The 27,919-nt window shown below is 37.4% G+C and overlaps 3 protein-coding genes across 7 annotated transcripts; 1 reads left to right on the top strand and 2 right to left on the bottom strand.

Moving 5' to 3' along the window:
- Positions 1-253: 253 nt before the first annotated feature.
- On the bottom strand, positions 254-11,592 carry LOC113670083 (DNA-directed primase/polymerase protein). Of its 3 annotated transcripts, none has more exons than XM_027186170.2 (18): positions 11,399-11,592; positions 11,215-11,304; positions 10,657-10,735; positions 9,980-10,071; positions 9,155-9,201; positions 8,555-8,646; positions 8,040-8,113; positions 7,406-7,479; positions 6,839-7,042; positions 6,238-6,309; positions 6,054-6,148; positions 5,524-5,606; positions 5,303-5,397; positions 4,684-4,806; positions 3,985-4,063; positions 2,479-2,561; positions 1,851-1,894; positions 254-1,677 (listed from the first exon to the last, which is right to left on the bottom strand). In XM_027186170.2, exons 1-18 carry the CDS (start codon positions 11,449-11,451, stop codon positions 1,024-1,026), a joined length of 2,133 nt encoding a protein of 710 aa, XP_027041971.2. In that variant the 5' UTR covers positions 11,452-11,592; the 3' UTR covers positions 254-1,023. The 3 variants fall into 3 exon arrangements, with proteins under 3 accessions (XP_027041971.2, XP_089054101.1, XP_089054102.1); XM_089197975.1 differs by having other exon boundaries at positions 6,265-6,309; XM_089197976.1 differs by lacking the exons at positions 9,155-9,201; positions 9,980-10,071; positions 10,657-10,735; positions 11,215-11,304; positions 11,399-11,592 and having other exon boundaries at positions 8,223-8,609.
- LOC113670010 (putative pre-mRNA-splicing factor ATP-dependent RNA helicase PRP1) lies at positions 11,593-23,608 on the top strand. Of its 2 annotated transcripts, none has more exons than XR_016184157.1 (13): positions 11,593-11,862; positions 13,588-13,777; positions 14,387-14,571; positions 14,925-15,057; positions 15,787-16,032; positions 16,864-17,118; positions 17,429-17,687; positions 18,250-18,441; positions 19,087-19,209; positions 20,259-20,449; positions 21,211-21,339; positions 21,941-22,059; positions 22,871-23,608. XR_016184157.1 is itself a non-coding variant. In XM_089197977.1 (13 exons), exons 1-13 carry the CDS (start codon positions 11,783-11,785, stop codon positions 22,974-22,976), a joined length of 2,130 nt encoding a protein of 709 aa, XP_089054103.1. In that variant the 5' UTR covers positions 11,593-11,782; the 3' UTR covers positions 22,977-23,608. The 2 variants fall into 2 exon arrangements, 1 of the variants encoding a protein (XP_089054103.1); XM_089197977.1 differs by having other exon boundaries at positions 21,289-21,339.
- LOC113670047 (uroporphyrinogen-III synthase) lies at positions 21,882-27,641 on the bottom strand. Of its 2 annotated transcripts, none has more exons than XM_027186131.2 (9): positions 27,383-27,641; positions 27,013-27,121; positions 26,670-26,741; positions 26,507-26,581; positions 26,245-26,322; positions 25,363-25,446; positions 24,499-24,584; positions 24,007-24,099; positions 21,882-23,883 (listed from the first exon to the last, which is right to left on the bottom strand). In XM_027186131.2, exons 1-9 carry the CDS (start codon positions 27,446-27,448, stop codon positions 23,752-23,754), a joined length of 795 nt encoding a protein of 264 aa, XP_027041932.2. In that variant the 5' UTR covers positions 27,449-27,641; the 3' UTR covers positions 21,882-23,751. The 2 variants fall into 2 exon arrangements, with proteins under 2 accessions (XP_027041932.2, XP_089054117.1); XM_089197991.1 differs by having other exon boundaries at positions 22,202-23,883; positions 24,007-24,101; positions 24,504-24,584; positions 27,383-27,638.
- Between the last annotated feature and the right edge of the window lie 278 nt (positions 27,642-27,919).

Raw genomic sequence — 27,919 nt, 5'->3', positions numbered from 1 at the left:
GAGTTCTAGGCTTAATCATAATGTAGCAAAGAGTGATCACAAAAGAGAACGTGACACCATATTAAAGACTGTGAAAATCATATACGTGAACTGCAGATTAAGAAATGAACATGAAAGCGTACAGGCCTGATTCTTTTTTAAAGCCTTTTTTCACTACTGTTTGAGTAGTGTTCATTACTGCGAAGATCGCTTTCACATTTTTTTCTTAAACCGCAGTTCACGTACATGACTTTCATATATTCATAGTCAATGATTCATCACTTCACGTTTTTATTACGAACCAATATAATCACGAGCTCCCAGTTGCCTTGTTAGCTCAGTTGGTAGAGCACTGCCCCGGAATCACAAAGGTCACGTGTTTAAATTCCGTACAGGCCTGAAGTTTTTATCAGGACTGTTTTTCACTTCTGCCTAAGTGGTCCGCAATACTGCGAAGATTGCTTTCACATTCATTACATCTTATTACTAATAACTACAATAACGTGGAATAATTTAGACTTTAAGTCTTTGAAATCACACGTAACCAACAGATGTTTTGCGTCAATCAAGTCGAAGCCTCAACATCGCCTTCCCTGTGCGAGAACTGTGTTGAAATGCCCTATCCAAGAGCCAGATGTGATTTTCAATTTTGTGAAGGGCCAGATCAGCGACTGCATCCCAATCCTCCTTTGTTTGTTTGTTTTTTTGCCTCCCCGCTACTATTGCACCGTTTACTAATCGCGTTTCGTTTTACTAGCTGAACGCATGAAAAAAGCTATCTTTTTCGATGAGGTTTGGTCATCTGGTTTCTTCTCCAATAAAACCAGCTTAACAAGAATTTGACAACCGATATGTCTCAGTACTATATTGTTTATTACTCGTTTAAAGTATTTTGAATAAACTTGTCCAAACCGACCTTAAAATCAGGGCTCTACAAGTCGAATTGGATTTAAGAAATAAGTAACACCATCATCAAAAATTTCCCTGACAAAGAGTCGGGTATCGGAACAAGCTAGTTTGCCAAACTAGTGGGATACATTTGAGTTAAGCTGTACTTTCGGCCTCCTCCGCAGCCAGGGACAACTCTAAATCATCAAGAGACTCTTCATCTAGCCACTCAGAAACTTCCTCATCTGTTAAAAATTTCACCCTCACATCATCAGCGCAATTATTTTCAGGTAATACTCCACTACACATACATTTTCCATTCATCCTGGCGTGTGTTTCATCCTGACAAATCACATAGTTTGATGAAAGGTCCATTACAGCTGTTTCGATTAATTTGGTTTGGTTACTTTCCCCATGCAATAACTTCAGTATTTCATTCGTGTAATTGTCATTATCGTGACATGATTGTAAGATATACTTGCTGTGATCCTTAAGGCTCTTTGTATGTGAAACTGCATCCTTGTCATCATAACAGTGCTCGGGAATCTGAAGCTCAAGCAGTAATTCATCGTCCAAGTCATTATCGTAGTCACAATCACTAACGTGATGTTGCGTGACATAACCACTGATGTCAAATTGCGTTACATCTTGTTTAGTTCTTGAGACACAATTTTTGTTCATGTTGTTCTCATTCGTGTTTAGAATTTCTTCCATTTCATCATTCCCGGAATCATTTGGCTTCTGCTCACATTCAGACAATAACTTGCAAAGCTCTTGATCATCAAAATCATCAGTTAAAAATTCATCAAACTAAAAGGTGAAAAAAATCAAAGTTGAAACTTTTGTAAAAAAAATTAACAAAAGAGCGTGTCTGTCACTCGACAAACTCTCAATTTATGATTAATTAGCGTAAGCTATACTTCATGAACCGTATTCAAATTCTTCAAGATCGAAGAATTATATACAAATCTTTACTCTATTACCTTACAACTTGACAATGGATTGATTTCCTGTGGAATAGGCTTTTCTGAAAGTAACCGAAAGATAGATGGTATATAATTTGCTTTTGTCGAATACATCCAACAACTGGTTTACACTATGATAAGAAGATGTTTACGGCGTCAATACTCCCACAATTTGTTGATTGATGTGAAATTCAAGTTTTGCGCTCGCCACCGCTAAGAATAGACCCAAGACTTCTTCCCAATTTTTTGTTGGTTTTTTTTGTAAGGACTCATCTTTATCTTCTATCTGATGCCAATTCTGAAAAATTGTTTCGCAAGAATTCACACCTTTTCACAATTTTAAAAGAGGGTGTATTTAGACTACCTTATTAAAGGATCCCTAAAATTGTACAAAGCTGGAACAGTACTTTTAAAGATTTGAAGAAAAATTACATATATATGAAGATTTTTCTAGCCCTGGTTCAATTCCAGAACAGTTTTACTGAAGGCTAGTTCTCCAGTTCCTGACAATACCATACTTTGAATTACGATTGGAATCTGTGCGAGAACTCTCCGCGATCCGTTTCACCGCTTCCTCCATTTTAAGCCTGCACTCAAAGAAATCCTACCAACTGATGTCTTTTTTTTACAGCTAATACTCACATACCAGGGGAACGATAGTCAATTCTTCTACAGTCGGGATCGTGACATTTCTGGTAATAAACACCAAGTCTCAAGTCTGCCACAATCCTAACATGCAAGAAAAAAAAAATTAACTATGTGTTCTCACATTCAATAATAATTGATTTATTTTTAAGGAAAATTCATGGAAATAATAATTATATATTACTTCATCAACATTACATTCTTTAAAGGAAGGTTTCGTATCCACTATCATCACCACGTCCAACTACATACGGTTATAAGTTTACCTAATCATGTGAACAACATAAGCACCATGCTGTAGAATCGTCGCGATCCAAACCGAGAGTGAAGACATCGAGAGGCAAACGATAATAGTTTTTATCATATAAACTACGGTGTTATACAAGGATTTCTAGCCATGAGAAAAGCCGTAACAACATACGTGAAAAAAACACGATATGTTTTCACGTGTGTTTGATATCGCCAATCAGCTGTTGACACGTCACTCGCCTTTCGCGCCACTCGGTCAGGTTGATGAATGAACAGCGAAGCCCTCACGATTCTTAATACAAGGCCGTTTGTCGGAACTTTCTCGGATTATGACGGTTAAAACACTAAAAACTCCGTACCGCTCAGAGAAAGTGATATTCAAACTTTTCTAGAAGGGAAAGAAAACCAATGTGCGAAAAGGAAAACCGAACGTTACGTATTCAGTGGCTTTGGTAACGGCATTTCTCGCGGCTAAGAACGAAAATCGACAACTGGAAGATTTGCCACAGGCCGATTTTGGCCGTTTACCTGAAAGATTTCTGTCGGTAAGGACAAAGTCAATAAATGAGAATTTGTAAATGGAAAATAACGCCCACTGTTGTTTTTATAAGCATTTTTCTATCTTGAGCCTAAGGGCCGACACACTGTACGATTTTCGATTCTTTTATTTTCATTCTTAATGACGTCGGCTTTTCTTGTCACCAAAGGGCTATCGGGATAAACAAAATAATACAACATGCACGTGTTCTTCGGCTTATTACACATAGAGAATAATACATGGTTGCTTGTAGATATGGAATTTCTCTTCTCGAGTTCAACTCGACATTTCACTCGTTCGCTGCGCTCACTCGTGAGCTATCGAGTTAAACACTCGAAGAGAAATTCCATATCTACGCGCGCCCGTGTATTATTCTCTATGTATAATAAGCTGAAGAACACGAACGGTTTAATTGGTCCTTACTTATAATCTATAAGAGGACAGACGCATGGAGGACGTCACCATGAACATCCTTTTGCTTTACTACAATATTAAACAAACAGATTTCATGTTGCCGTGGGTATGGACAGCAATAGATCACAAAAGATGTCGCAATGTGATGAGAACAGCTGTGACACACTCGGCTGCACCTCTTGAGCCCCTTTTTTTGTTCTTAACACGTTTTAACTTCACCAGTGATCTCTTACTGAACAGAGGCAAGTAAAGGTAACATGGAATCTGCTTGATAATCATTATTAAGAGAGCAGCTCTTTGGCTTACATCACGTTATTACTCTTGTGCGCTCTTCCAATGTTTTCACACCAACGGTTATTAATAACATCATAGGTGACTAACTTTCCTGTTGAATAAAAAAAGAAATTGGTTTGCTCAGACTTAGCAATCCCTAGCAATTCCCTCAGCTAATTAAAGCCTGATTCACTTAATTTGAAGGAATGGCCGATCTCCTGTTCCTTACATTTTTTTTCCAGGAGTATTCCTCAGACTGAACAGAACTTATACGTAACATAAATATTCATTTCATGTTCCTAAATGTTCTTATTCTTTAGAGATCAGTGATCCATTTGTACCATCCCCTTGCAAAGTCAACATAACTAACAGCAGTCAATCCTTGGAGAAAAAAATATATTAAAAAAATAGAAGAAAAGAACTATCTTGGAAGCTTGGAAGCCTTCTTGAAGGTTCAGTTAAAACAAAAAGTATTTCCGAAATTGTTGTTCAACTGATCAAGCATGTTTGTCTCTAGACTCCTTTGTAATCACCTTGTTTATTACTTGGCTCCCAAAAAAAAAAATGTACCATGACTCACTAGCAACATAATTTAATGTCGAAATCGGGACTAACTGGGACTTCAATCCTCAAAGATGACTCACTTTTTGTTACCCATACTCCTCACAAATGTAAACTCATTTATGTATACAATTATCTTTTATTAGCAATAGCTTCTTTCTAAGACGGTACCTTGTGGGAAATAAACCCATCTCCTGATCTGACCCTGTACTCCACCCTTGTTGAGAACACTTAAGATAAAGTTGTCAATCTCGGGATAAGGGGAGTGTTCATATCCATGCTGAGAAGGCGAACCTAACAACAAGGAGAAGAACTTGAGAAGAGACAAACTTCCTTCTTGCGCTTAAGTTTCTGTAACATCACTGAATAAGGTAACCACCGGAAGGGTATGGAATCCGCTCCACCTAACGCGCAGATCGACAGTGGGCAAACTGTCGGTCGATTTTCGGCTAACTGTCGTTTGATTGTCGGCTAACAGTCGTTTGATTGTCGGCTGTCGGCCGAAAATGGGCCGAGTACAAGCCAATTATCCGATGACTATCTAACCTGCGAGAAGGCCATCGTTATTAACGCTTGGGATTTCCTTGCCCGCGGGAAAAAAAAAAAGGCCATGAGCAACGCGAGATACGTCTGGAAAGGAGTTCAGCACTGATATTGAATGCCAGACCCCTCGCAAACCCATTCCCCAACTCGTTTCAAATCCTCCCACGAGCGGGAAATTACCACTGCACTTACTTCAAAATTACATCTTCACAAACACTCTAAACAGAAAGTTAACTACAAAACATACTTGAATCGCGTGCATCCATTCGAGAGGATCTTTTGCAAGATTTCTCACAGTTGCCACATGTTAAAACTTTTACATCTTTTCCAGCCACTTGCATGCTGTTTGATAAAGAAAAGGTTAAAAATAGAGAAAGAAGCACCAACTATGGACTTAAGTGAGAACAAATTATACCGCGTGAAGACTCAAATTTGTCATCACAATTGTGAAACGAGTTGCGTTCTCACCTGACATTGGAAACTAGTGAATCAAGAAATAGCAAGTACTCAGGATCTTTGGAGAAACTTCCTTTCACATCTTTGAAGCTGGGCTGTCACATGACAAACAAGACACGAAAAATGTGATCAAACTCTCTCCAAGTGTTAATATTTAAGGGACAACAAAGGATACATTATAGAAAGATGTTTTTCGTCTTGTCATGAGCGTGAGACAAAGAAAAAATTGTGAGTCCTTATGAGGAATCGCGCCTCAGACCTTCGGATTCCGCGCTCCGATGCTCTACCACTAAGCCACAGAGACTCCACGGTGAGCGAGGTCTATTACGAAGTTCATATGACACGCGTCCTGCATACTGCTAGGATCAGTAATGGCACTAGCGTAATGTTCGTGGATGGAAATAAGAGAGATGGTAAGTTTTGAGCTCGGTAAAGAAATATAGAAAGATGTTTTTCGTCTTGTCACGAGCGTGGGACAAAGAAAAAAATTGTGAGTCTCCATGAGGAATCGAATGTATTCTAAGGATACATTTATTACATACCTCGTAGGTGTTCTGACTGGAGAGAATCAGATGAGAATCTTTTCCTATCTTTGTTGACTTGAAAATTCGAAAGTTTCTATTTTTTGTATAAACACCTGAAAATTAATACGGATAAAGTCAGCAAGCAAAAATTTTCCCTTCTGCTCAAGATCATTGATTTTTTCTCACACATCATTACACACACCTTGATCACAGAAAATCCCCACTTCACCTTTTCCATCCTTCACAACAAGTTCTCTTAGTTCTTGTAGGCTAACTGCAAAGGCAAATGAAAGCTATGAATTTATCCTCTCAACAAATTTGATTTTTTTTGTGTGTGTTTAGGGGTCTGGTGTTCTCGGCAAGAGGCTCAGCTCCAACAGTGATTCTCTCCACACAAGCCAGAAAGTCACTGTGTTTTACGCATGTAAAACCTTTTTTGTTTTGTAAACCTCAAAATAGAGTGTTCTTCTTTTCCCTTATTTTTTAAAGAAATTTCTACAAATGTTTCATATTCCTTTCAGTCATTTTGCAAAACAGCAGTTGTTTCTTATGTTTTCCTATAAAATTTTGGAAGGCAAATCGGAGAGCCTTAAGTCAGAATTAATTCCCTTATGCATGCCTGTCATTTGACAGCTGTGTTTACCTGTCAAAGACTGGCCACAGAAACCCGGAGAAGCTCTGACATTAAGGGGCCACAATTTTCTGAACACTTATTCTTTGTTTTAGAGGGATGAGTTTGAGCCACACTTTAACTCAACAATATAATAAAATGCAAACACTACACAATCAACCCAAAACTGCACCTGAGGTAAGGCTTTCAAGTTCTTTCTCATCACATATCTTTTCAGCATTTTCAGGTACGGGGTCATTTCCAGTCGAGACCTCACTCCCTGACATTGTTGGTTGATGAGAGTTACATGTAAAACCCATGTCTTTGTTTACAGAAAACTCAGTACCAACTCTGAGCTTCATTTCCAGCAATGTGCAAATGTGTCGGACAAAATTTCCTGAAAATTAGAATTCTCAACTTTCAAAATTGAAGGTTTTCTTCAAAAATTGTCATTAGCAGCATGAGAATTGTCGAAAGCAAATGGAGAATGCTGTAAAATAGTACGTAACAACTTCACATCTGAATTAAACAAAGCTAGGGCCTTTGAAATTCAGCTGGAGTATCTGACAATGAGAGTAAAACTCATTTTCTGAGGGTTAATGAAACACCTTAAAATTTTACCAATTAAAAACAGGACAAAAGCAAAAAACCCTATCATCAATAACTTTAGAAAATTATCTGAAGAATTTCAGACTGTATGTTGCTTAAAGTAGCATAACAGTGTAAATATTTTCTGTGCCATAAATAACAGTATCCCTACCAGCATGAATATTATCTTTAAACACAGCACCAGGTAAGTGGAATATCAGATGTCTTGAAAACTTAGAAGAAGTGCTGAAATCAAATCAACAACAATGTACATATACTTGTTAATGATCCAGGGACTGAAGCTTCACATAATTGAATAATTCAGTAGATCAACAAAGCAAAACCATAATAATTTTGTAGAAAGGAAGTTGTCTTACAACTCTAGCATGGTGAATAGAGATAAAGAGATACCTTTTACTACAGTCTGGTTTTGGTTCTTTTGGATATTGTGACTATGAAGTTTGGTTCTTTTGGATATTGTGACTATGAATGTCACAATCTTAGCCAAAGAACAGTGATGGAAAAGGTCAAAGAGGAAAATAAGAGAAGCTATTGACAGAAATAACAAGAAGGAGGCTAATATAATCATAATAATAATTATTATTACAATTGTTGAGCTCCCAAGTGTGGGAGAACTCAGGAATAATTTCACTTGGATTGAAGAAAGAAATTAACAATGACCAATTTTATTTAATTCGTTTAAGTACTAGTATATCACAGACATATAACAATCCCCAGGGATAATAAGAGTTCTTATGTGAATCATTTCTTGGCATGGAAATAATCATTCATTACTAGTAACTTACCTTGAATCCAAATCTATAATAAATTTCCTGTCACAGTCAACACCATACATATTTTTCAGGTGGTGACAAACATACTGAAATAGAAAAATCATTCATATTTACTCCATAGTATTTCCTTCCTTTAATGTTCATTAAGAAGAACATATCAGGGTTTTAATTGAGCAAACAAATTGGAGAATTCACCATCACAACCCACAATACAACACAGCCAACTGAGTCCAGTCCTTGTTCTCCACCATCTGTTGCACAGCAGAAAAAAGAGAAGCCGGTAGAAAAAATAAACAAGTAATTTACAGGTTTACATATGTAGATCAGTCCATAAGAGAAAAACTGTGCCCAAGGTCTTGAGTACCACCTGAGGCCTGAGGCCTTACGTTGTCCTCTAGACCTCCAACACAGTTTTTCCTCATTAAAGACCTCCTGCCCAGTAAATAACATATCTACTCAGACATGGAAAATATTTCCTTGTTTATCTGCCCTATTCTCTTGCCTCTAATCAACTTCCTTGGACTCACCTTGATGAAAATGTCTACCATACTGGCTCCATCCTTTAGTGGATTAAATTCGGTTTTAAATTCCAGGTCAAAATACAGTCGGCAAGCAGCCCCTAGAATTATTCAAAGATAAATAATATTGCAACAGAATCCAAGGTTTTTAAGCTGCAACCAGACTTCCCTGTTTTATAGACATCAATCATTCACAACATCAGACTCCTATATTGGCATCAATGACTACAACCACCACCTTCTTCATCTCAACAACAATTGATCAGTTGGATGTTTGGGGGAAACCGCAATCTAGAATAGATTCTCATCTCAGTTCTCAACACAGTCTCACTCCTAATTAACCCTTTTACTTCAAATTGAGTGACGAAGACAGAATATCTCCCTACACCATCAATACAGTATGAAGCAGACAAGTGATGAGAATACAGAAAAACATCAATTCAGGGATCATAAGTCAATCCAACACCAAACAGTCCAAACTAAAATAATAAGAATTGAAGGCAACAGAGTAAGGAGAATTACTAATAAGATCTTGGGAATGAAAGCATGAGGTCAAAGAATGAGAATTAAATATATAAACAGTTAAATAATATACAGATTTAAGATTACCCTCTGGTATAACTTCATAATAATTTCTGTCCTCTGATGAACATATCCTGCCAAGTTGAGAAAAGGAAAATCAGGAAAGGGTGACATCAAATTACAAGGAAAGAAAATGTTCTCTGTTTTTTTTTGTGCATTTGCTTTAAGTTTCTTCATTTCAAGCTATTTGATCATTTCAAATTTGGGATCTGTACAAGTGTCAATTGAATTCTTCTTTGGCTAGCCTCACTGATCCTTCTCACCAAGTGTTTTTCAGTTTTGCACTGCTAGCAGTTTCAAAGGACCATGCTTTGCAGGGAGCAGATCTAGGGGAGGGGTGCAGGGCATGCACACCTCTCCCCCTGAGATGACCTGTAGCTTTCTTATATAACTAGTATTGTGCATAAAAAAAGAAAAACCTGTGGTTCATTTGCACTGAAGCAAAACATGAGACATGGTTAAAAAATGTTTGTTACATGTTATAAGAATGGTAGTTTGGCACTGCTCTTTCTAATAGCCCTTCTATTTGTCAGAGCAGACATCAGTAAGGTCACAAAGTCTCCTATGAAAAGTTCTAGACCCACCCTTACTTTGCCAGAAACTCTTCTGAACTATTTAACCTTTAAGTCCCACTGGTGACTTAGACAGAATTTCTCCTTACACTGTCAGTATGATATCAAGCTGACAAGTAATGAGAATAAAGAAAAATTTCAATTAGGGGATTAATGGTTGATCCAGTTCCAAATTCTCCAAACTAACATCACATAAATTGTATGGTAGACAGCAAGGAGAATTACTAATGAAAGGGTTAAGTTTGCTAAGAATTGCAGTAAAATAAATGTGATACCTGACCTTGTATACTTGTGCCAAAAGTATGGCAAAGTTGCAACAATATAGCCACGTTTTCCATGACAGTCTTTCTCTTTAGCAAACACATGAACATCCTATCCAATAACAAAATGAAATATCACTATAAAATGTGCTAAGTTATTTTATTACCTCCTTTCCTTGATTTATTTTTGCTTCATTGTGAAAATGAACACAAAAAAAGTAGAGTATACAGAGAAAAACAGATCCAAGATACTCTTACTCTGAGGAAAAAACCCAGTTACATCGCTTAAATTCCAAGAGATTCTTTCAAAAACATATAAAAATATAGTTGAAGTAACTCTATTTAATAAGCTATGAAATAGTTAAGAACACATTGCTAGCTGTTGCCTGCCCTTGGTGTACATCATCAACAGCTATGCCAAACTTGTTTAAGGAGAATTCTTGTTCTTTATGAGCTGATGTTTCATCAACCACTGAGATCCCCAAAAGTGTAGGCATTTTTTTTCTTTGAGGATTAATCAAAATTGCCTTTCAGAGTGATATTAGGCCTATGCATGCTAGTTACAGTAAATTACAATGTAGTTGAAAAGAAGCTTTGAGAAAGAGTAAATAATCTTGACGTGACGAAAAAAAACTTGATGTTCGCTTCCAGAAATGAGAATAAAGTAATTAGAAATTTTGAACTGTAGCTCACCTACCTCTTGACAAGTCTTGAGGTAATCAAAGGCCATTTGTTGTCTTGGGAATGTTTTAAAGATAGGTGGAGGGTCGTTTATCCTAAAAACATCAACATCGTTTGGGACACGACTCAAGACTGAATAGTAACTGGAGCAAAGCTTAAAATGCAGAGTAGGGGAAGTGACAGGGCACTGGAATCACAGAATTAGATTCCAGACATTCAGCAGCTGTAAAACTAAGGGAAGGGCTTTATTCCAACAGTCATTGTATGATTTAAAAAGTTTAGATCGCAATGCATGCAACATTGATTCTAGCTACAAGTGACCTCATCCCAGAGTTGTGTTGTATTTTGAAGCGAAGAGTATTACCGGTAACAGCAATTTTCAGGAAGGAAAATATAGGAGCCTTCCCCAGCATTTTAACGAGATCAGAGGCATGCTAGGTTTTGTTATCATAAGAAACATATTTGGCTAACTAAAAAATGTTTTTTAGATAACTCACTTTTGCCTTCACGTGGTAAACTGGAAAATTTAATGACAATTAATGGCTAATGTTAAATACAGTATAAAACTGTGTACCTTTGACGTTTGAGTAAAATTGGGTTATCTTCGAATTCCCTGGCGCACTTTTCCAGTTTATTCATCTTTTGCTGCCAAGCTTTATTCAATCTACAGCCAGAAAAATTTTAATAACTATGAAAATTATCTTTATCAGCTACACAGTCTACAGCTGATGAAATGAAAAGCCGTTCCGTGAACAAACCTCTTTGAATTGTTCCCATAAAACGCCCTTGTAGTGATTGAAATTTCTGCCATCTTATGAACGTGTATCCACGACAATCATGTTTCTACACATGGATTTTAAAATTACCAATATGTCATTTTTAAAAACGCGAACCAAACAAACATGTCATCCGCCATGTTTTTCAATGTTTCGCGCGCAACAACGGCCGCCAGGATTTATTGGAAATTTTACCATATTTAGTCTCCGTTATGATCGTAGAGACTTGTGGGATAAAGAGATCAAAACGCGTGTCTTCTGCATTTCCCTTGCCGGCAAAATTCAATGGAAATCTGAGTGGCACTTGTGTTAGTGTAGCAGTTGGGGAGCATTTACTGGAATATTTGACTTCGATGTCAGTGCAAGATGTCGAAAAGGAGGTTAGATGTCGATGGAAGCTCATCCAACTCGTTAACCACCGCGAAAAGGATAAAGGAAGAGTTGAGGTAGGCTGTGATTCACATGCGAAGGGCAGATTTTCATTTTTGAATAATCGCCGATCTTAATCAATCAGCAGCTGTTTTTGGAACAGAAACTAAAGTTCATTTGTCTTTTCCATCACAATCTTTCCTCGGGAAGGCGTTGCTCTGGAAATATTTCTATCGAAGCGTATCTGATTTAAATGTGGCCGATTAGATGTGCAATTTTTTTTTCGAACCTACACTGCCGAATTATGCTGACAATTAAAGAAGACGGTATTTCCAACATCGCGAAATCATCATTTATTTCGCAGAATCCTCCCTTGTGTTATATAAATATGTAGGGCTATGAAAGATACCACACATATCCTTAAAGTGTTGTTTCAATTTTGGACCAAATTGATTAGTATTCGAGCAAGAGAGCACTTAAAAACATTGACTTCTCTCTCTCTTTGTTACCCCAGTCTGAAACTCACGTTAGGTCGCTTAAATTCATACGTCGTGGCTTTCATTATATACACTGGATGAATTTCTTTGTGCTAAAATGAAACAAAATATATAAAAGATAAAAACAAAAAATTTAAAAACATTCACTAAAAAAGAAATTTCTTACAGTCAGAAAGTCACAAGGTACTTCCTCTAATTCAGGTGATAGCTATGTAAGACTCGAGATTATAGTATTCTCCAGGAAATAAAATGCCTTTGCAAGAGCTGTTGGCGTTTTTTGCCTGCCTTTGATGAATCATCATGTTTCTTTTACCTTGTGTAACACAAACTTGTGAGTTGCTGCCACTGCATTCTTCTCCTTCTGCCCTTTTGTAAGTGTTGTGTCAATTTACTCAGGCTTCCGCTGTTTGCGAGTATGATGTTACTCACCGTAACGTTTAGATTTAGTATCATCATTCCTGTAAGTGCCCCCTCTAATAAATGCACCCCCTCTAAATGTGTTTTTTTACATGTTAATAAGCACCCCTTTTCTATTAAGTGCCCCTTTTGAGTAAACACTGTTATTCCAATAAGCGTCGCTACTCTGTTGCATTGATAGCATTGTCAGAGTATATGTCTACTGAGATCAACCATGGTTGATCTTCTTTTAACTTGCTTGCTTAAAGCCTCATTACAAAAACAGTGGTCTTCATCATGGTCTCTCAGCTATTATGTCTAAATGATTGCACAGGTCCTTCATACGAATGATCTTGTCTCAAAATTTTGCATCAGTTGTCTGGCTTGTTGTTCCAGCTAGGAGGGATCTTTGAATACTACAGTGGTCTTCATCATGGTCTCTCAGCTATTATGTCTACATGACTGCACAGGTCCTTCATACAAATGATCTTGTCTCAAAATTTTGCATCAGCTGTCTGGCTTGTTGTTCCAGCTAGGAGGGATCTTTGGACAACAAGTCTGTTTTCCATTTTCTCTGATACATTTTGAATGAACATGAACAGTTTTTTTTGCATATTCAGCCATTCCTTGAAAAAGAAATAAGCACCCTGTCCCTGATAAGCACTCTGTACCAACAGTGAATAAGTGCCCTTGGGCACTAAATCAAATCATTACAGTGGATAGATGTCACTCTTTGGGTTGTCATGGTTACCTGCTACATTTGGTCGCCTGCACCAACCTATCAGTCACCTTCCCCCCCTCAACACTGTATTTATTTTTGATGATTTTAATCAGAACTCTCTGTGACCTCATTCTAAGAAGTATATATATCCAACTCCTGGTTTACATTTCTCTCTTTTCTGTTGGTAGTAATCCAAGCAATCTTCGCGGAAAGATCAATCCTTTCAATGGGAAGCTATTCTCAGACAGATATTTTGACATTCTTAAGAAGAGAATTGAGCTTCCAGTATGGGAGTACAGGGAAAAATTTATGGAGACTATGAAAGAAAAACAAGCTTTTGTCCTGGTTGGAGAGACTGGATCTGGTAAAACAACCCAGGTAATACTCAGCTGTATAATTTGGTATTATCAACTCAGGTGATAAGGTAAATTGGCCTCCGTAAAGACTTTCATGCTGATGTTTCGAGCATTAGCCCTTTGTCAGAGGGAAGGACAAAGGGCTAACACTCAAAACATCAGCTCTGAAACTCTTTACACTGGCCAGTTTACCTTATCACCTCAGCTGATAATACTAATTAATTTGTTGTACTCCCCTAGCTGCACAGCACCACAGTTTCTTTTGGAAACTAACCCTGTTTATTCATCAATAATTAGCGGTATTTAGCTGTGAAGAAGGGCTAATGCTCAAGTTATCAGCTTTAGAAACTGTTTATGGACGCTATTTGAAATAACTCAGTTGATGAGACCAAATTATCTTAGTAGTTTATTGGAAGTTGAGCTTTAGTACCCTCCTTATCATATGTACATCCAAGACCAGTTATGCCTAATCTTTGTAGTAAGGTCATTAAACTGAGATTCATTTTCAAGGTGAAATGAAGTGGGAAAGACAGAAGAATTCAATTTTATTATGTTGGTGATTGCATTGCATTAAATGTAGTTTAAGGTGAAAGAAGACAAATTTTTGATGAACTTTTTTTTATTTTTGTAGATTCCACAGTGGTGTCTTGAAACTCGTATTGACAAACGCAAATGTGTGGCATGTACCCAGCCACGGAGGGTTGCTGCCATGAGTGTTGCTCAGCGTGTTGCTGATGAATTGGATGTCACCATAGGTCAAGAGGTTGGGTACACCATTCGATTTGAAGATTGCACAAGTCCTCGCACTATATTGAAGTAAGAGAAAAAGTCAATTTCATCCCCAACCCTTAAACTTCCAACATCTGATTATTGATTCTCCCTTCTAACTGCTACACATTTCCTGGTGAATGGTTATGAGAATTTGGTGTTAGATCAAAATAATAACTTCTACCTGATGAGTTTGAGTATTCTTGTTACCTGTTTGCTGGGTAATGTATGGATATTAAAGGGAGAAGTTGTGTGTTAATCAGATAGAGGGTTAAAAACTGTACAGGAAGAAAGAAGATGTGGGAAAATGCAAAGGTATCAGTTAGGCTGGTACAGATGCCTGAAGAAATGAGATAATCATCTCTAAATGTAATTTAAAGCTTGTTTTAATTTGTTTACAGGTACATGACAGATGGTATGTTGTTGCGGGAGGCTATGACTGATCCTTTGCTAGACCGTTATGCAGTCATTCTTCTTGATGAGGCTCACGAGAGAACTCTTGCTACTGATATCCTCATGGGTCTACTGAAAGAGGTATGCACGCACCTGGAGATTTTGTATTTCTTCCAACAAGAGCTAGGTGACATAGCATTGGTTTCATACACTGCTACTTTGTAGGCATCATTTTTATCAGATCTGCGACCTCTTCTGTACTTGCATTACCCTGGTAGATCTATTTTAAGTTACACTGTACCAGTTTCCATAATGCTCTTCCATTGCACCTTAAGTGAGAACTAGAGCATGTTCATCAGGGGGTGTTAGCCATTGTCTTCACAGGTGTAGAATACTCTGTTGCCCTAGACTAAGCTGGCTTTCTTACATCAGCTAATTAAGATGAAGATTGTTGTATGAAGACGTCTGACTGATAAGGATAGCCGCCTTCAAAATCTTTTTTCCACACACATAAATCAGTGTACTCACCCAGATGCAATAAGCTTTTCTCAGTCTTAGAATGGAAAACAGACTGTATTAGAAACACATTTTTAATGAGCTTGTGTTTAATTAAAGAATCATTTACATTAATGATCACTTTTATTACAGTTTTAAATTTGTATTACAAATTTTGGGTGTTGTATTTATATTATGATGTTATGATCCTTAGTACAAAAAATTATGTATATTTTTTTAGAATAAGAACTTTATCAGTAGTAGTATTTAACTGTAAATGCACAATCCAACCTTCTGGCTGCCTTTGTGTTAATTAGTAAACTATCCACTCTACTACCACTTCCTTATGTTGCACCTGTAACTGTTTTTCTACAGGTTGTGCGACAGAGACATGACCTTAAGATCATAATCATGAGTGCCACCTTAGATGCTGGGAAATTTCAGGAATACTTTGATGAGTGTCCACTTATGACAATCCCTGGACGAACTCATCCTGTGGAGATTTTTTACACTCCTGAACCTGAACGAGACTACCTGGAGGCTGCCATTAGAACAGTGGTACAGATACACATGTGTGAGGAAGTAGAGGGTGACATTTTGTTGTTTCTTACTGGGCAAGAGGTGTGTTCAAAGTTCTTGATGTTCTGTTGTGTTTAAATGGTATATTTTATCATATAGATATATGAAATTTAACATAGTTAAGAACTAGGAGCTTATATGGTTAATAGTGTTTGCAGGTATTTGGTTCCTGTCTTGTTTGTTGTTAGCATTCATGCTGCATTTGTTGCATTCTGTGGCATTTTGCAGCAGTACTGTGGTTGTTGTTGCTGCCCTCGGACCCCTTGAGCACCTAGCCTCCATTTGCAATGTGGGTGTTATTAACACTCAAACCCCTAAGAGTGATAGGCATCTAATTTCTCCCAACAGTATCAACCCTGAATCAAACATTAAGAACACAAGAATAAAGAACGTGATCACCAACTAAAGATCTTGATTGTTAAAAAAATTCTCCTTACCAGCACCTTAGGAAATGTATTGAGAACAGTGTGGAGAATATGCATGCTGATGTTCGGGTGTAAAGCATTCAAGTTGTGCAAATTGCAAAGCCTCTAGTGCATTTACTGTCAATATTCTTCAATGATAATGACCCTAGAGTATTATTGATTAACATGGGGCCTGAAATGAAAAAGGAATCCTCATTCGACTTCTGGTGCTTACATTGTACGTGGCAAAAAATGATGGCCAGTAGTAAATTCTTTGTTTGCCCATTTATAAATGACGAGACCTTAAATAGCCATTTGACCTAATGATACAAGAGCATTCATTCCTGAAAAGATTTTGTAACAAATGCAAGTTAGTTATTAATTTCTAACAAATTTTTCTATACGTTACACCAAGTTTAACCAAGTTGAAAGTACTCTTTCAACATTATACTGTTTTCTTTCCATTCAGGAAATAGAAGAAGCATGTAAGAGACTGAAGAAAGAAATTGATAACTTGGGACCTGAAGTAGGCGAGCTACGCTGCATCCCACTGTACTCAACTCTTCCTCCACAGCAGCAGCAGCGTATCTTTGATGCTCCTCCAGCCAAACGTCCCAATGGTGCCATTGGGCGCAAGTGTGTGGTCTCCACCAACATAGCTGAAACATCTCTCACCATTGATGGTGTGGTGTTTGTAATAGATCCTGGATTTTCCAAGCAGAAGGTCTGTCTTATTCTAGAATTTTATCACTGTCTACTTTGTACAAAGTGTTTTACTGTTTTTCTTGTCTTTTAATCAGCACAAGACAAAGAAAACCTCCTGAGTTCCCCAGACAAATCAAACCTTAGACCTTAAGTGCTTTGGTGCAATTTTTCATGGGAACTCAGAGTTTTTTCTATGTTCCATGTTTAATATGTGACAAGATGAAAAAATATTTCTTTCTTTACCAAGCTCAAAAATATAATTCTAGTTTATTGTTACATGCTAAGGTTGACTGAGTGTAAAGTCATTTTTATCTGTTTTTTTATAATAGGTGTACAATCCCCGTATCCGTGTAGAGTCACTGTTAGTTTCTGCTATATCTAAAGCCAGTTCACAGCAGAGAGCTGGCCGTGCAGGTCGTACACGTCCTGGCAAGTGTTTCAGGTTGTACACTGAAAAAGCTTATCAGACTGAGATGCAAGACAATACATACCCTGAAATCCTGAGGTCCAACCTCGGTACTGTGGTGCTACAGCTGAAGAAGTTGGGCATTGACGACTTGGTGCATTTTGACTTTATGGATCCTCCTGGTAGGTTAAGCCTTTCACCATTTGTAATTTGCTTCACAATTCTCATGATGATATTGTGGAGAATTAAGTATTGGATCAACTAGCAATCCCTTAATTTATATTTTTCTTTATTCTTGTCTCTTGTCTGCTTGATATTGTATTTATTTTTGTGAGAAGAAATTCTGTCTTGGTCTCCCATGGGAGTTAACCCTTTAACTCTCAAGATCTTATTAGTAATTCTCCTTACTGTCTGAATATTATTCTGGTGATGTTAGTTCAGAGAATTTGGTACTGGATCTACTAATAATCCCCCAATTGATATTGTTCTCTATTCTCAATTCTGGTCTACCTGATGTTGTATTGATATTGTATTGATATTGTAAAAAGAAATTCTGTCTTGGTCACTCATGGGATTTAAAGTGTTGAGGGCTTGCTAGCAAGCTGATGTATAAACACTTGATTTGTGATGATTCCCAGAAGATTCTCTTCTGAAGGAATGGAATGAAGTCTTCCAAGTGAAAGTTTATGTACAAACCAGACAAAGAGGGCTAACATTTTATTCTCTTTGTTTTCAATTTGCTAGCACCAGAAACCCTGATGAGAGCCCTTGAACTGCTGAACTATCTTGGTGCCCTGGATGACAATGGAGACCTCACATCACTGGGTTCCATGATGGCAGAGTTTCCACTTGACCCTCAACTTGCCAAGATGGTGATTGCCAGCTGTGACCATAACTGTTCTAATGAAATTCTCTCTATTACTGCTATGTTATCAGGTACACTCCATGTCTATATCAAGTGAACCTGTTGAGTGAAAAATACCTTTTGATGTTATTATTTTATAGTTAACTGGAATTAAACATAGTTAAGAACTAGGAGCAAATATGATTAGTAGTGTTTTCAGGCATTTGGTTCGCATTTGACTGGCTGTTAAGCGTTCAAGCAGCATTTGTTGCATTCTGTAGCATTTGCAGCAGTACTGTGGTTTTTGGGGTCCTGGAACTGTCCTCTTCTAGCAGTATACCTTATCAGTGCATGTGTTGTTCTGTCATTAGCTTGCATTGTGTTTGTTGTTTTACACTGTGGCATTGTCCTTAAAGATAGCAGTTCTTTGTGTTTCCTTCCCCCCAACCCTTACTGTAGGGTTTCTAGTGCAGGGTTTATTTTGTATCATTTGTTTTATTTATTGATTAATTTATTTATTCATGTTTTCCTGCATTTAGCCATCTGGCTCTAGTGTGATAATGCTCATAGGGGGTGGGGGGCTCATGGCTTGATTGCAGGTTAGGCAGGCCAGTCAGGTGTTCTAGCTCCTTGGTGTGCCACTGTGGTTGCAGACCCCAGGCCCTCGAGCACCTCATTTTCATTAATGATGTGGACATTAATTTTAATTTAACAGTGATCATGCCCCTGTCCATTAGTTCCTCAGGTGTTTATGAGACCAAATGAAGCTAAAAAGGCAGCTGATGAGGCTAAGATGAAGTTTGCTCACATTGATGGAGACCATCTGACCTTGCTGAATGTTTACCATGCATACAAACAGAGTGAGTATTACAACCTGATCGTAATGTTAAGTTTTCTGATGTTAATATTTGTACATTGTAAACTAAATACCTTTTACCAACCCTTTGACTCCCATGAGTGACCAAGACAGAATTTCTCCTTACTATATCTATACAATATCATGCAGACAAGTGATGAGAATAAAGAAAAGCCTCAATTATGAGATTACTAATTGATCTAATACCAAATACTCCAAACTAACATAATGAGAATCATTTGGCAGACAGTAAGGAGAAACACCAATGAGATCTTGGGAGTTAAAGGACTGGCCAAAGTTTTAGGTCTGTACTTTAAGTTATGGACCAAGTTTTTCTTGCTTGGATTTTTGGCCCAGTGGAAGCATTCAGGCCATTAAACCGAGCAGGAAAAATCTAGGTTCCGTAACTTACTGTACCAACTAGGAAAACAGTGTTAGTAAGATATTTATTTTATCCCTGGGTTTAAATAGAAGGGAAAAATTTCAATTCAAGCAAACTTTTGCAGTTAATGTGGCAGGCTAACAGGTATTATTGCAGTTAGATTGTAGCTCTATGTTTGGGTTTTAGTGCAGATGTTGTAGCAGTTGTCTTTCAGAAGTCTCCAGGGGTTTTGTGGCAGTTGTGTTCAGTTGTTTCCCTTCCCTCTTTTTATTTTCCATCTACTGATCTCATCAGAGTTTACTAGGGTACAGAGAAGGGGCTCATGACTAGGTTGTGAGATTTGCCAGCCATGGGAAAGATTCATTATGCTGTCTGGGGGCTGGCTTGACATAGTCAAAGCCCAAAGATGCACCAGGCACCCAACTTTCACTCAATTAGGCAATGGGTTGAAAATAACATCAGCATGCATGTTCTCCATAATGTTCTCCTTACATCTCTCAAGGTGCTAAAAAGGAGAATTATTTTGTTTAACAAACAAGAGCTTCTTTACTTGGCAATCATTACCTGTATTCTTGTGAGGGTAATGTGTGATTCAGGGGTAATTCTGTAAGGAGAAGTCACTCTTTGGGATCAAAGTGTTAAATTACACTTTTTTAAATCTTTATTTTCAGATCATGAAGATACTCAGTGGTGTTACGATAACTTCATCCAGCATCGTTCTCTCAAATCGGCTGATAATGTGAGACAGCAACTTACCAGGATCATGGACAGGTTCAATCTTGGACGACGTAGCACTGACTTCAACAGTCGTGATTATTATGTAAACATCAGGAAGGCACTGGTGACAGGATTTTTTATGCAGGTACTGTACAAATTTCCAGACCTTAATTAAAATGGCTTCAACTTTTAAACTGGTTTTAAATTTGATTGGAAGTCACTTGTCCATGACAAAATCCTAGAAGCAAACTGTGTTGGAAGTCCTTTTAATAAGGTCTGTTCTATAGATGTACATCATTATTTCGAAGTATTTTTTGTAGGGGAATCAGCCAAAAAAGTAATTTTGGGAAGGAAAAAGTTTGGGCAAAAATGGTCCGAGAAATACTTAAGAATAAGATCATGGATTGTTGCAATACTTTTTTTTAGTCTTGCTCCATTTACATTTCACTTACCTTTGCTAGCCATCTTCAGAAATATCATTTGTGTCAGAGTAGTGACGTAAAGTACATCCATTCAATTATTTTATGCACAGTTTGGTAAAACTTAGTCATTATTTACAATCAAACCAGCCTGACCATCATCAGGAACTGAAATTGATAAACTTCTATCACATTTATACTGAGCCAAAATTGTACCTTGTGTAAGTTTAGGGTAAAGACACCAGTTAGGGGAACATGGACCTTTTTTTAGTTCAGTCAAGTTTCTAAAAATCATTTATGTTTGAAAAAATTCAGCTTCAATTTGAACAGTGCATTATTATTGTTTGGCAACAAACATGTACTCTGTTAGTATTTTGCAACCAAAAATGTGTACAAATATTGTGAGCAAAAAAATTTCCCGTCAAAATGAAGTGTGGTTAAAAAATGGCATTTGTTCCCCAAACTGATTCAGTAATCTTATTTGAAGTACTTCAGATACTGACCATTAAATCTGTGAATCCTACCTACCCACCCATCCCTCCCACTTAACTGTTCTGATGAGTAGGTGGCTCATTTGGAGAGGTCTGGACACTATCTGACTGTCAAAGACAACCAGGTGAGATATTAAGTAAAGGAAATCAGTAAATTTTAAAGCAGGATATTACTGTCTTGAGTTGTTACATTAATAACAGAACACTGATAAAGTTTTGTTTTTATATGTCACAAAAATCCCAGGCAATCAACAATTTCACTGTTTACCTACAGTCCAAGATTTTGCTGATATATTAGGAGATTGACTGATGTCTTTGTCAGATTCTTCTGCACACCATTTTTCTTTGTGATTAGGGGGTACTGTAGCTAAGCACCTAAGTGACTGGTAACAAGCTAAACTATCCCAGACATTCCTGAAATTGAAATATTGGGTGAATGATTGCCAAACCTACATATTTGGAGCAGATTTCTCCACTTGAAAGGAGAACCCTCGAAAATGTGCCCCACTCCAAACATGAGGCTTGGTAGCTCAGTTGGTTGTAGGGGTCCAACCAGTACCAAGGAGGCCTGGGTTCAAATCCAGGTAAAGCCTGATTTTTTTTCAGGCTTCTATTCAGCAATGACTGAAATTACAGATCACCTGCAAGGACCAATGGTGTATTTGAATTTCATCTGAAGGTTAACTGAATTTATTTGACTAAAAATTATTATTATTCAACCACTAGGTTGTACAACTGCATCCATCAACTTGTTTGGATCACAAGCCAGAGTGGGTGTTGTATAATGAGTTTGTATTGACCACCAAGAACTACATTCGGACCTGTACAGACATAAAGGCTGACTGGTAAGTTTCATGATACCCAAGACTTTCCTGAGTGTATTTCTTGGGGTGTTTGCTTTATAACCCATTATGATTGATCTCTTGAATGTTGTCACCTGTGCAACCAATTACAAAACAAATTCAACTGAATCCTAGTCAACTGCTATTTCCAACACTTGACGATGTTACTTTATTTTCAATAAGTTCTAAATGGTCTGTTGGCTAGCAAGTTTGTTTATATTGCCCCATGTACATTGTATTGAGTCAGGTGTTGTTTTGTTCCTGAGGCCCAAGAAGGTAACTCTGGTGATCATGCTTGAAGCTAGACATTATGGCCTCACTTAGTGCACCAAAGAGAAGAGCTTCTGCTTTGGTCTCAGTCTGTTTAACAAATATATTCCATGTTGTCATGCTTGTGTTCTGTTAGAGATAACAGATGGAGTCGAAATGCTGGTAAGAACAAAAAAGTGGTGCACAAGGCACAGCTGAGTGTCACTGATGTTCTCATTACATTTTTCACATATTGTGTGATCTACAGCAATACGGAATCTATGTTTTGTATAATAGAAATTAAAAAACTTTCAATTATTATGATGTCACCTATGTGTCTGTCCTTCAATAAATCAATCGTAATTCAGTTTATTACATGAACAAGCCAGACATGACATTATTGCCGTGGGCTTGAGACAAGAGTGCATCAGGAAAGTGGCTAGAATCAATTATGCCTATAACACTTTAGAGACCTTTTGGGAACTTCTTCAGGACAATCTAGTTACCTCTTGAACAACTTCTTCTGAGATGTTTTAGGAAAGCTTGTTCCTTTTTTTTTTCCAAGGTTGGTGAAGATTGCACCCCAGTACTATGACATGAGGAACTTCCCGATGTGTGAAGCTAAGCGAGTATTGGAGAGGATTATAGAGAGGTTACAGAAGAACAGATAAAACGGCAACAATGAACCATGAACCAAAAAGAAACGTGAAGAAAGAACTTTGCAAATGCAATAATTATTATACCACCATCTGTAACTGGTTGCTTTCTGACAAAAAGTAAAACTGTGGTTTTGCCCCGTTTGCTTCCTCAGATGTTTTCCCGGAAGCTTTTTTTTTTGTTATTGACATAGAAACATTAATATGTAAGCAAAGACCCATAGGTCATTTAAGCATGTTAAATGGTATGCTGCTCTACAAATCTGTTAGTTGCTGATTTGACACTTGTTGCTGTACATAGCTTTCAATTACTATCGATGTCTTTGTTCTATTAACTTTGTACCTCCAGAGATTGTGGTTCGAATTCTCTCCTTCAGCTGCCACAAATACTCTTGTAAAGCAGTAATTAAAAGTGACTTCACCCTTAAGTTAAGGTATTCCTTTTACCAGTTTGCTGGTTACTGTGGAGATTATGTGCTAAACAGAAGTTGCATATTCATTACCCTTTGGAATTCAAGGGGGAAGAAACCAGCATGCAAGATAAGTTGCACATTCTACAAACTGACTTGATTTCTGATCCTTTGCAAAACTTAGTTATCTGTAGCAGATTAAAAAAAAAATTGCTTAATAAAATCTAAGGAACCCAATTTCATTTTGTTCAAGATTGTTATTTTCCACTACTCAAAAGTAAGAGGGCTTTTTTTTTTTTTTTTAAGAAAATGCAGAGATCTGTGGTACTATACATAAACTACTTTTTTTTTACTGTGCTTCAAGTATTTTTTAGCAGCTGTTAATGATCTCCTTCCACATTTTGCGTGATACATTTAGCTAGACAGTGAGCATTGGGTTGTTCAGAAACTGCAAATACTTTCCAACCTTTATTCTTCATTGCCTCTGCTGTTGTTTTACCAATTGCAATGAGCTGTAAAGTAAAACCATGTCAAGGTCAATTGGTAAGGCATCCTTGAGACACCACTTGGTTACTAGGGGAGAATGTATGGAGGAAAATCACTAAGAGTTATATGTGAAAAAATCAAATATTTACTTTAATGCTATCCCATTCCGAAATGCCAGAAAGAATATCTTGAGTGAAGTTAACTCCTGATGGACTGAAAAACACAGCATATGATGGAACACCCTAAAATGAAAATACTTATTAGTTGCAGAATATTCTGGAATGGCAAATAAGAAAAGTCTATGTTCCACCCACCCCCCTCCCCCTGTCTCTCAAACATGAATTTTGTCACTAAACCCTGTAACACCCATGAGTGACAAAGACAGAATCTCTCCTCAATATTAAGCAGATAAATTATGAGGATATACAAAATCATACATTAGGGGATTATTTAGTTGATTCAATACCAGATTCTTCAAACTCTAATCGTAAGAATTGTATGGCATACAGGAGAATTATGATTGAGCTCTTAGGAGTGAAAGGGTTAATTGGTAACAATTTTGCATGATGATGTACTTTGACATTTTGCTCTTTCATTGTTACAACAAGTGCTATGATATTTCCTCAAAAAAAAAAAATTACCTTCTCTTTTGTTAAGTCTTCCAACAAATTTTTAACATTAGGGTCTGCACATGTACTGTATACATGAATGCTGTCAAGTGCTACTCCTGCAAAATCAAGAAATTAACAGCAGGTGGTTATTTATAGCCTTCACTAACAGCAAGCCTCTTTTTCTAAGTACAAGGCTTCCTATCCCTTAGGTTTCAGGGCTGGCAGTTAGCTTTTACTTCTTAATAGGGGCTGTTGTGGGTTGCCAATAAGTGGAAGCTAAACAGGAGGAGGCCAGCCCACTTAAGAAGAAATATTCAAGCTACTTTAATCCTTTGCAGCCTAACATGAATATCCATGAATTTTCCATACTGTTCTAGATACATTTCTCTGGTGCTAGCAAGGAGATCAAAAACATTTCTTGCAAATCATTTCCTATATTCTCATCATCACAATGCTGATTTCAGCAGTGATACAGTACAGAGAAACTGGATGCCAAACACTCATTAAGGGTAAAAGGATTAATCAGGTAGTAATAATGATTCATGACTGAAGGGAGAGAGGTGTCTAAGGTATGTGCCATCCCACCCCCCCCCCCAACCTTCTTCATAAAAGAAGATAATTTACATGAAACACTCTAACTGTAAAGGTAGGGGAAGGGGGGTGGTGTGTCATCTACTTCTCCTCCCATGTTCAAGACAACATTACATGAATAACCCTCTCCTGCATAGCAGAAGGTTAAAATCTGATTTGTTTAATCACCCTTCTGCAACCACTTTCATTCCAGGTTTTTTGCTTATTGCAGAAAAAACAACCAAGTATGTCCCATCTGAGCAAGTTACAGCTCATGTGAGGTTAAAGGTGGAAAAAAAACCTTTTCCCCTACCACCACTGTACCTGCTTTTGCCATTGCTGTGGGTATTGTCTCTCTTCTTAAATTACCACAAGGAAACAACAGTGGATCACTGTCTGGTGTGAAAGCTATGTAGAGTATAAACAAAATATTACTAGAGTCATTTCCACCACAATCTTTTTGATAATCAAATTGATAAAGGAAATTCAAGGAAATTGTTGTTGGCAGTACTGAATAGCCTTTTGACAACCTGAGTGGAAGTCATCATCAGAGTCCTTTGAGAGCTGTTGTCAGTTGAATGCAATAAATCAGGATGGTGTAAAAGGATTGGTCAATTTAGCCATGATGTTATTGGCTATAAGACTCAGGTGGCAGAACTGAACTAACTAGCCAACTGGGAGCTGGTCATTATGTTGGTTTTAAATAAGACTGTGAGGTGATGAATGAATGACTGTGAATACATGAAAATCATATGTGTGAACTGCAAATAGAGAAGTGGTAGAGCACTGCCCCAGTATTGCAGAGGCCATAGGTTCAAATCCTGTACTGGCCTGAATTTTTTTTCAGGCTTTATTTTTCAAGTAATGTTCAGACTGCAAAGATCACTTTCTTATTCACCTCTTTATCCACAGTTCATCTATAAGATTTTCAGATATTCACAGTCATCCATTCATCACTACAGGTTTATTTGGAACCAACATAATGACCAACTCCCAGTTGGCTTGCTAGCTCAGTTGGTAGAGCACTGCAGCAGTATCACAGAGGTCATGGGTTCAAATTCTGTACAGGCCTGAATTTTTTCAGGCCTTATTTTCTCTACTGCTTAAGTAATGTTCAAACTGCGAAGATCACTTTCATATTCACTTCTTTATCCACAGTTCACATGTATGATTTTCATATATTCACAGTCATAACATAATCCATACACTGAAGAATGAAAGGAACAAGGGCATCTGCGTTCCCTGCATCACCCCCAGTAGAGTTCAATCCAAGCTTCTCACTGACTAAAAGATAAAAAAAAAAAGATCTGTCCTAACTCTTCAAATTAAACAGGATACTAAATATCACAGCAAAAGTAACTTGTGCATGCAGATGTTAATTGGTTCAATATCCATCTAGATCAATGATGATGCTGATGACATGATATCAATGACTTAGCTAGTACTCGCATTATAAAATCACTCTAACCTGCTTTGGCTGTAGCTTTTCCCACAACATATATTGGTTTCTCTTTCCACAATTTTGCCACCTCATCTCTCCAAACTAGGAACAGAAAATTTTTATAATGTCATTGCCTTAGCACCATACCAGAAGAAAGCAAATGAAACATAATTAATGAAATGACTCCAACCTTCATGTGACACAAAGTTAGCCACACAGAGTTCCATAGCCTCCACTGCACGCTGGCTTGTCACAACCATACCTGTAGCAACCATTTGCAAGTCCATTGGTATTTGATTGTTTAGTAACAGAGATTTTTATAAGAAGTGGGAAGGAGATAAAGGAGTGAAACTGCATTCCCAGACTCAATGTTACTAATTACACAGAATACATCCATTTAACAAGAAGATTTCATGTTGCCATGCATCTGAAAAGAGAATTCTGCTTTGGAGCCTAAGGATTCTCCAATACCGGATGCCTTATAGACAGCCTGTCATTTAAGAAAGAAGAAAACGTTTGTATGTACAATACACCTCCATATTTATTTGGATCCTGAAGTTTCTGACTCAACTCTTTCTCATTGTCATACTTGAATGCAAGGACAGGAATTGAGAATGGTTCACATCCTTTCATAGTCAACTCCTGCAGAAAAAAAAAGCACCACAACATTATTTGAAAAAATAGTTCGATAGCTTACATCAGTATGCATATTCTCCATACTGTTCTCTATACATTTCCTAAGTTACTGACAAGGAGAATTTGTTCAACAATCAAGAGCCTCTTCTGTTGGCGATCATTTCCTTTAATCTCGCGACCTTAATGTGTGATTCAGGGGTGATATTATAATTAGAACTAGTGGTTGGTCACTCTTAGGTCAGCCAAATTTTTCAAAAAATTTCTCACCTTGTGGTATTCGTCTTCTGTGGGAGGTGAAGTAGGTGATCGAAACAACACAACGATGGGAGCCATCAATCGATTCAGTTCTTGAATAACAACGTTTCATCCAAGAATTTAACCTGTAGTCTTTTAAGTGAATTTATTTCTGAAATCAATTTTTTTTGGTTTGTTAGCCCTATTTTCAACCGGAAAACCTAGTTAGAGTAACTGGAAATTTGTTGAGCACTGCGTCCACCATTTTGTTTTTGGAGGACCGAGAGAAGCTGGAATCTAATCAATCTTCTTTACTTCTAACATCCACCTGTTGAAACACATAAAAATCGAAGGCTTTCGAGAAAATGAAATAGAGAACAGCTACCTAAGAGTTTATCGACAATTTTTCTCTCATTTTGGAGTTCGAATTCCTGCCTTCGACACATGACAACAATGTTCTCCAAAGGAAACTTTTGCATGACTTATTTGAAAAAATGATGGTCTTGATCGTGACAAGAAATAAGTTCCCTCAACGGTATTGATATATATTAAAAAATATTCGTAAACTGT

The sequence above is a fragment of the Pocillopora damicornis genome, chromosome 2 (genome assembly GCF_964200805.1).
Source record: "Pocillopora damicornis chromosome 2, jaPocDami1.2, whole genome shotgun sequence".
Lineage (NCBI taxonomy): Eukaryota > Metazoa > Cnidaria > Anthozoa > Scleractinia > Pocilloporidae > Pocillopora > Pocillopora damicornis.
Note: the sequence above shows the minus strand (reverse complement) of the source record. Positions and strands in the feature narration are given on the sequence as shown.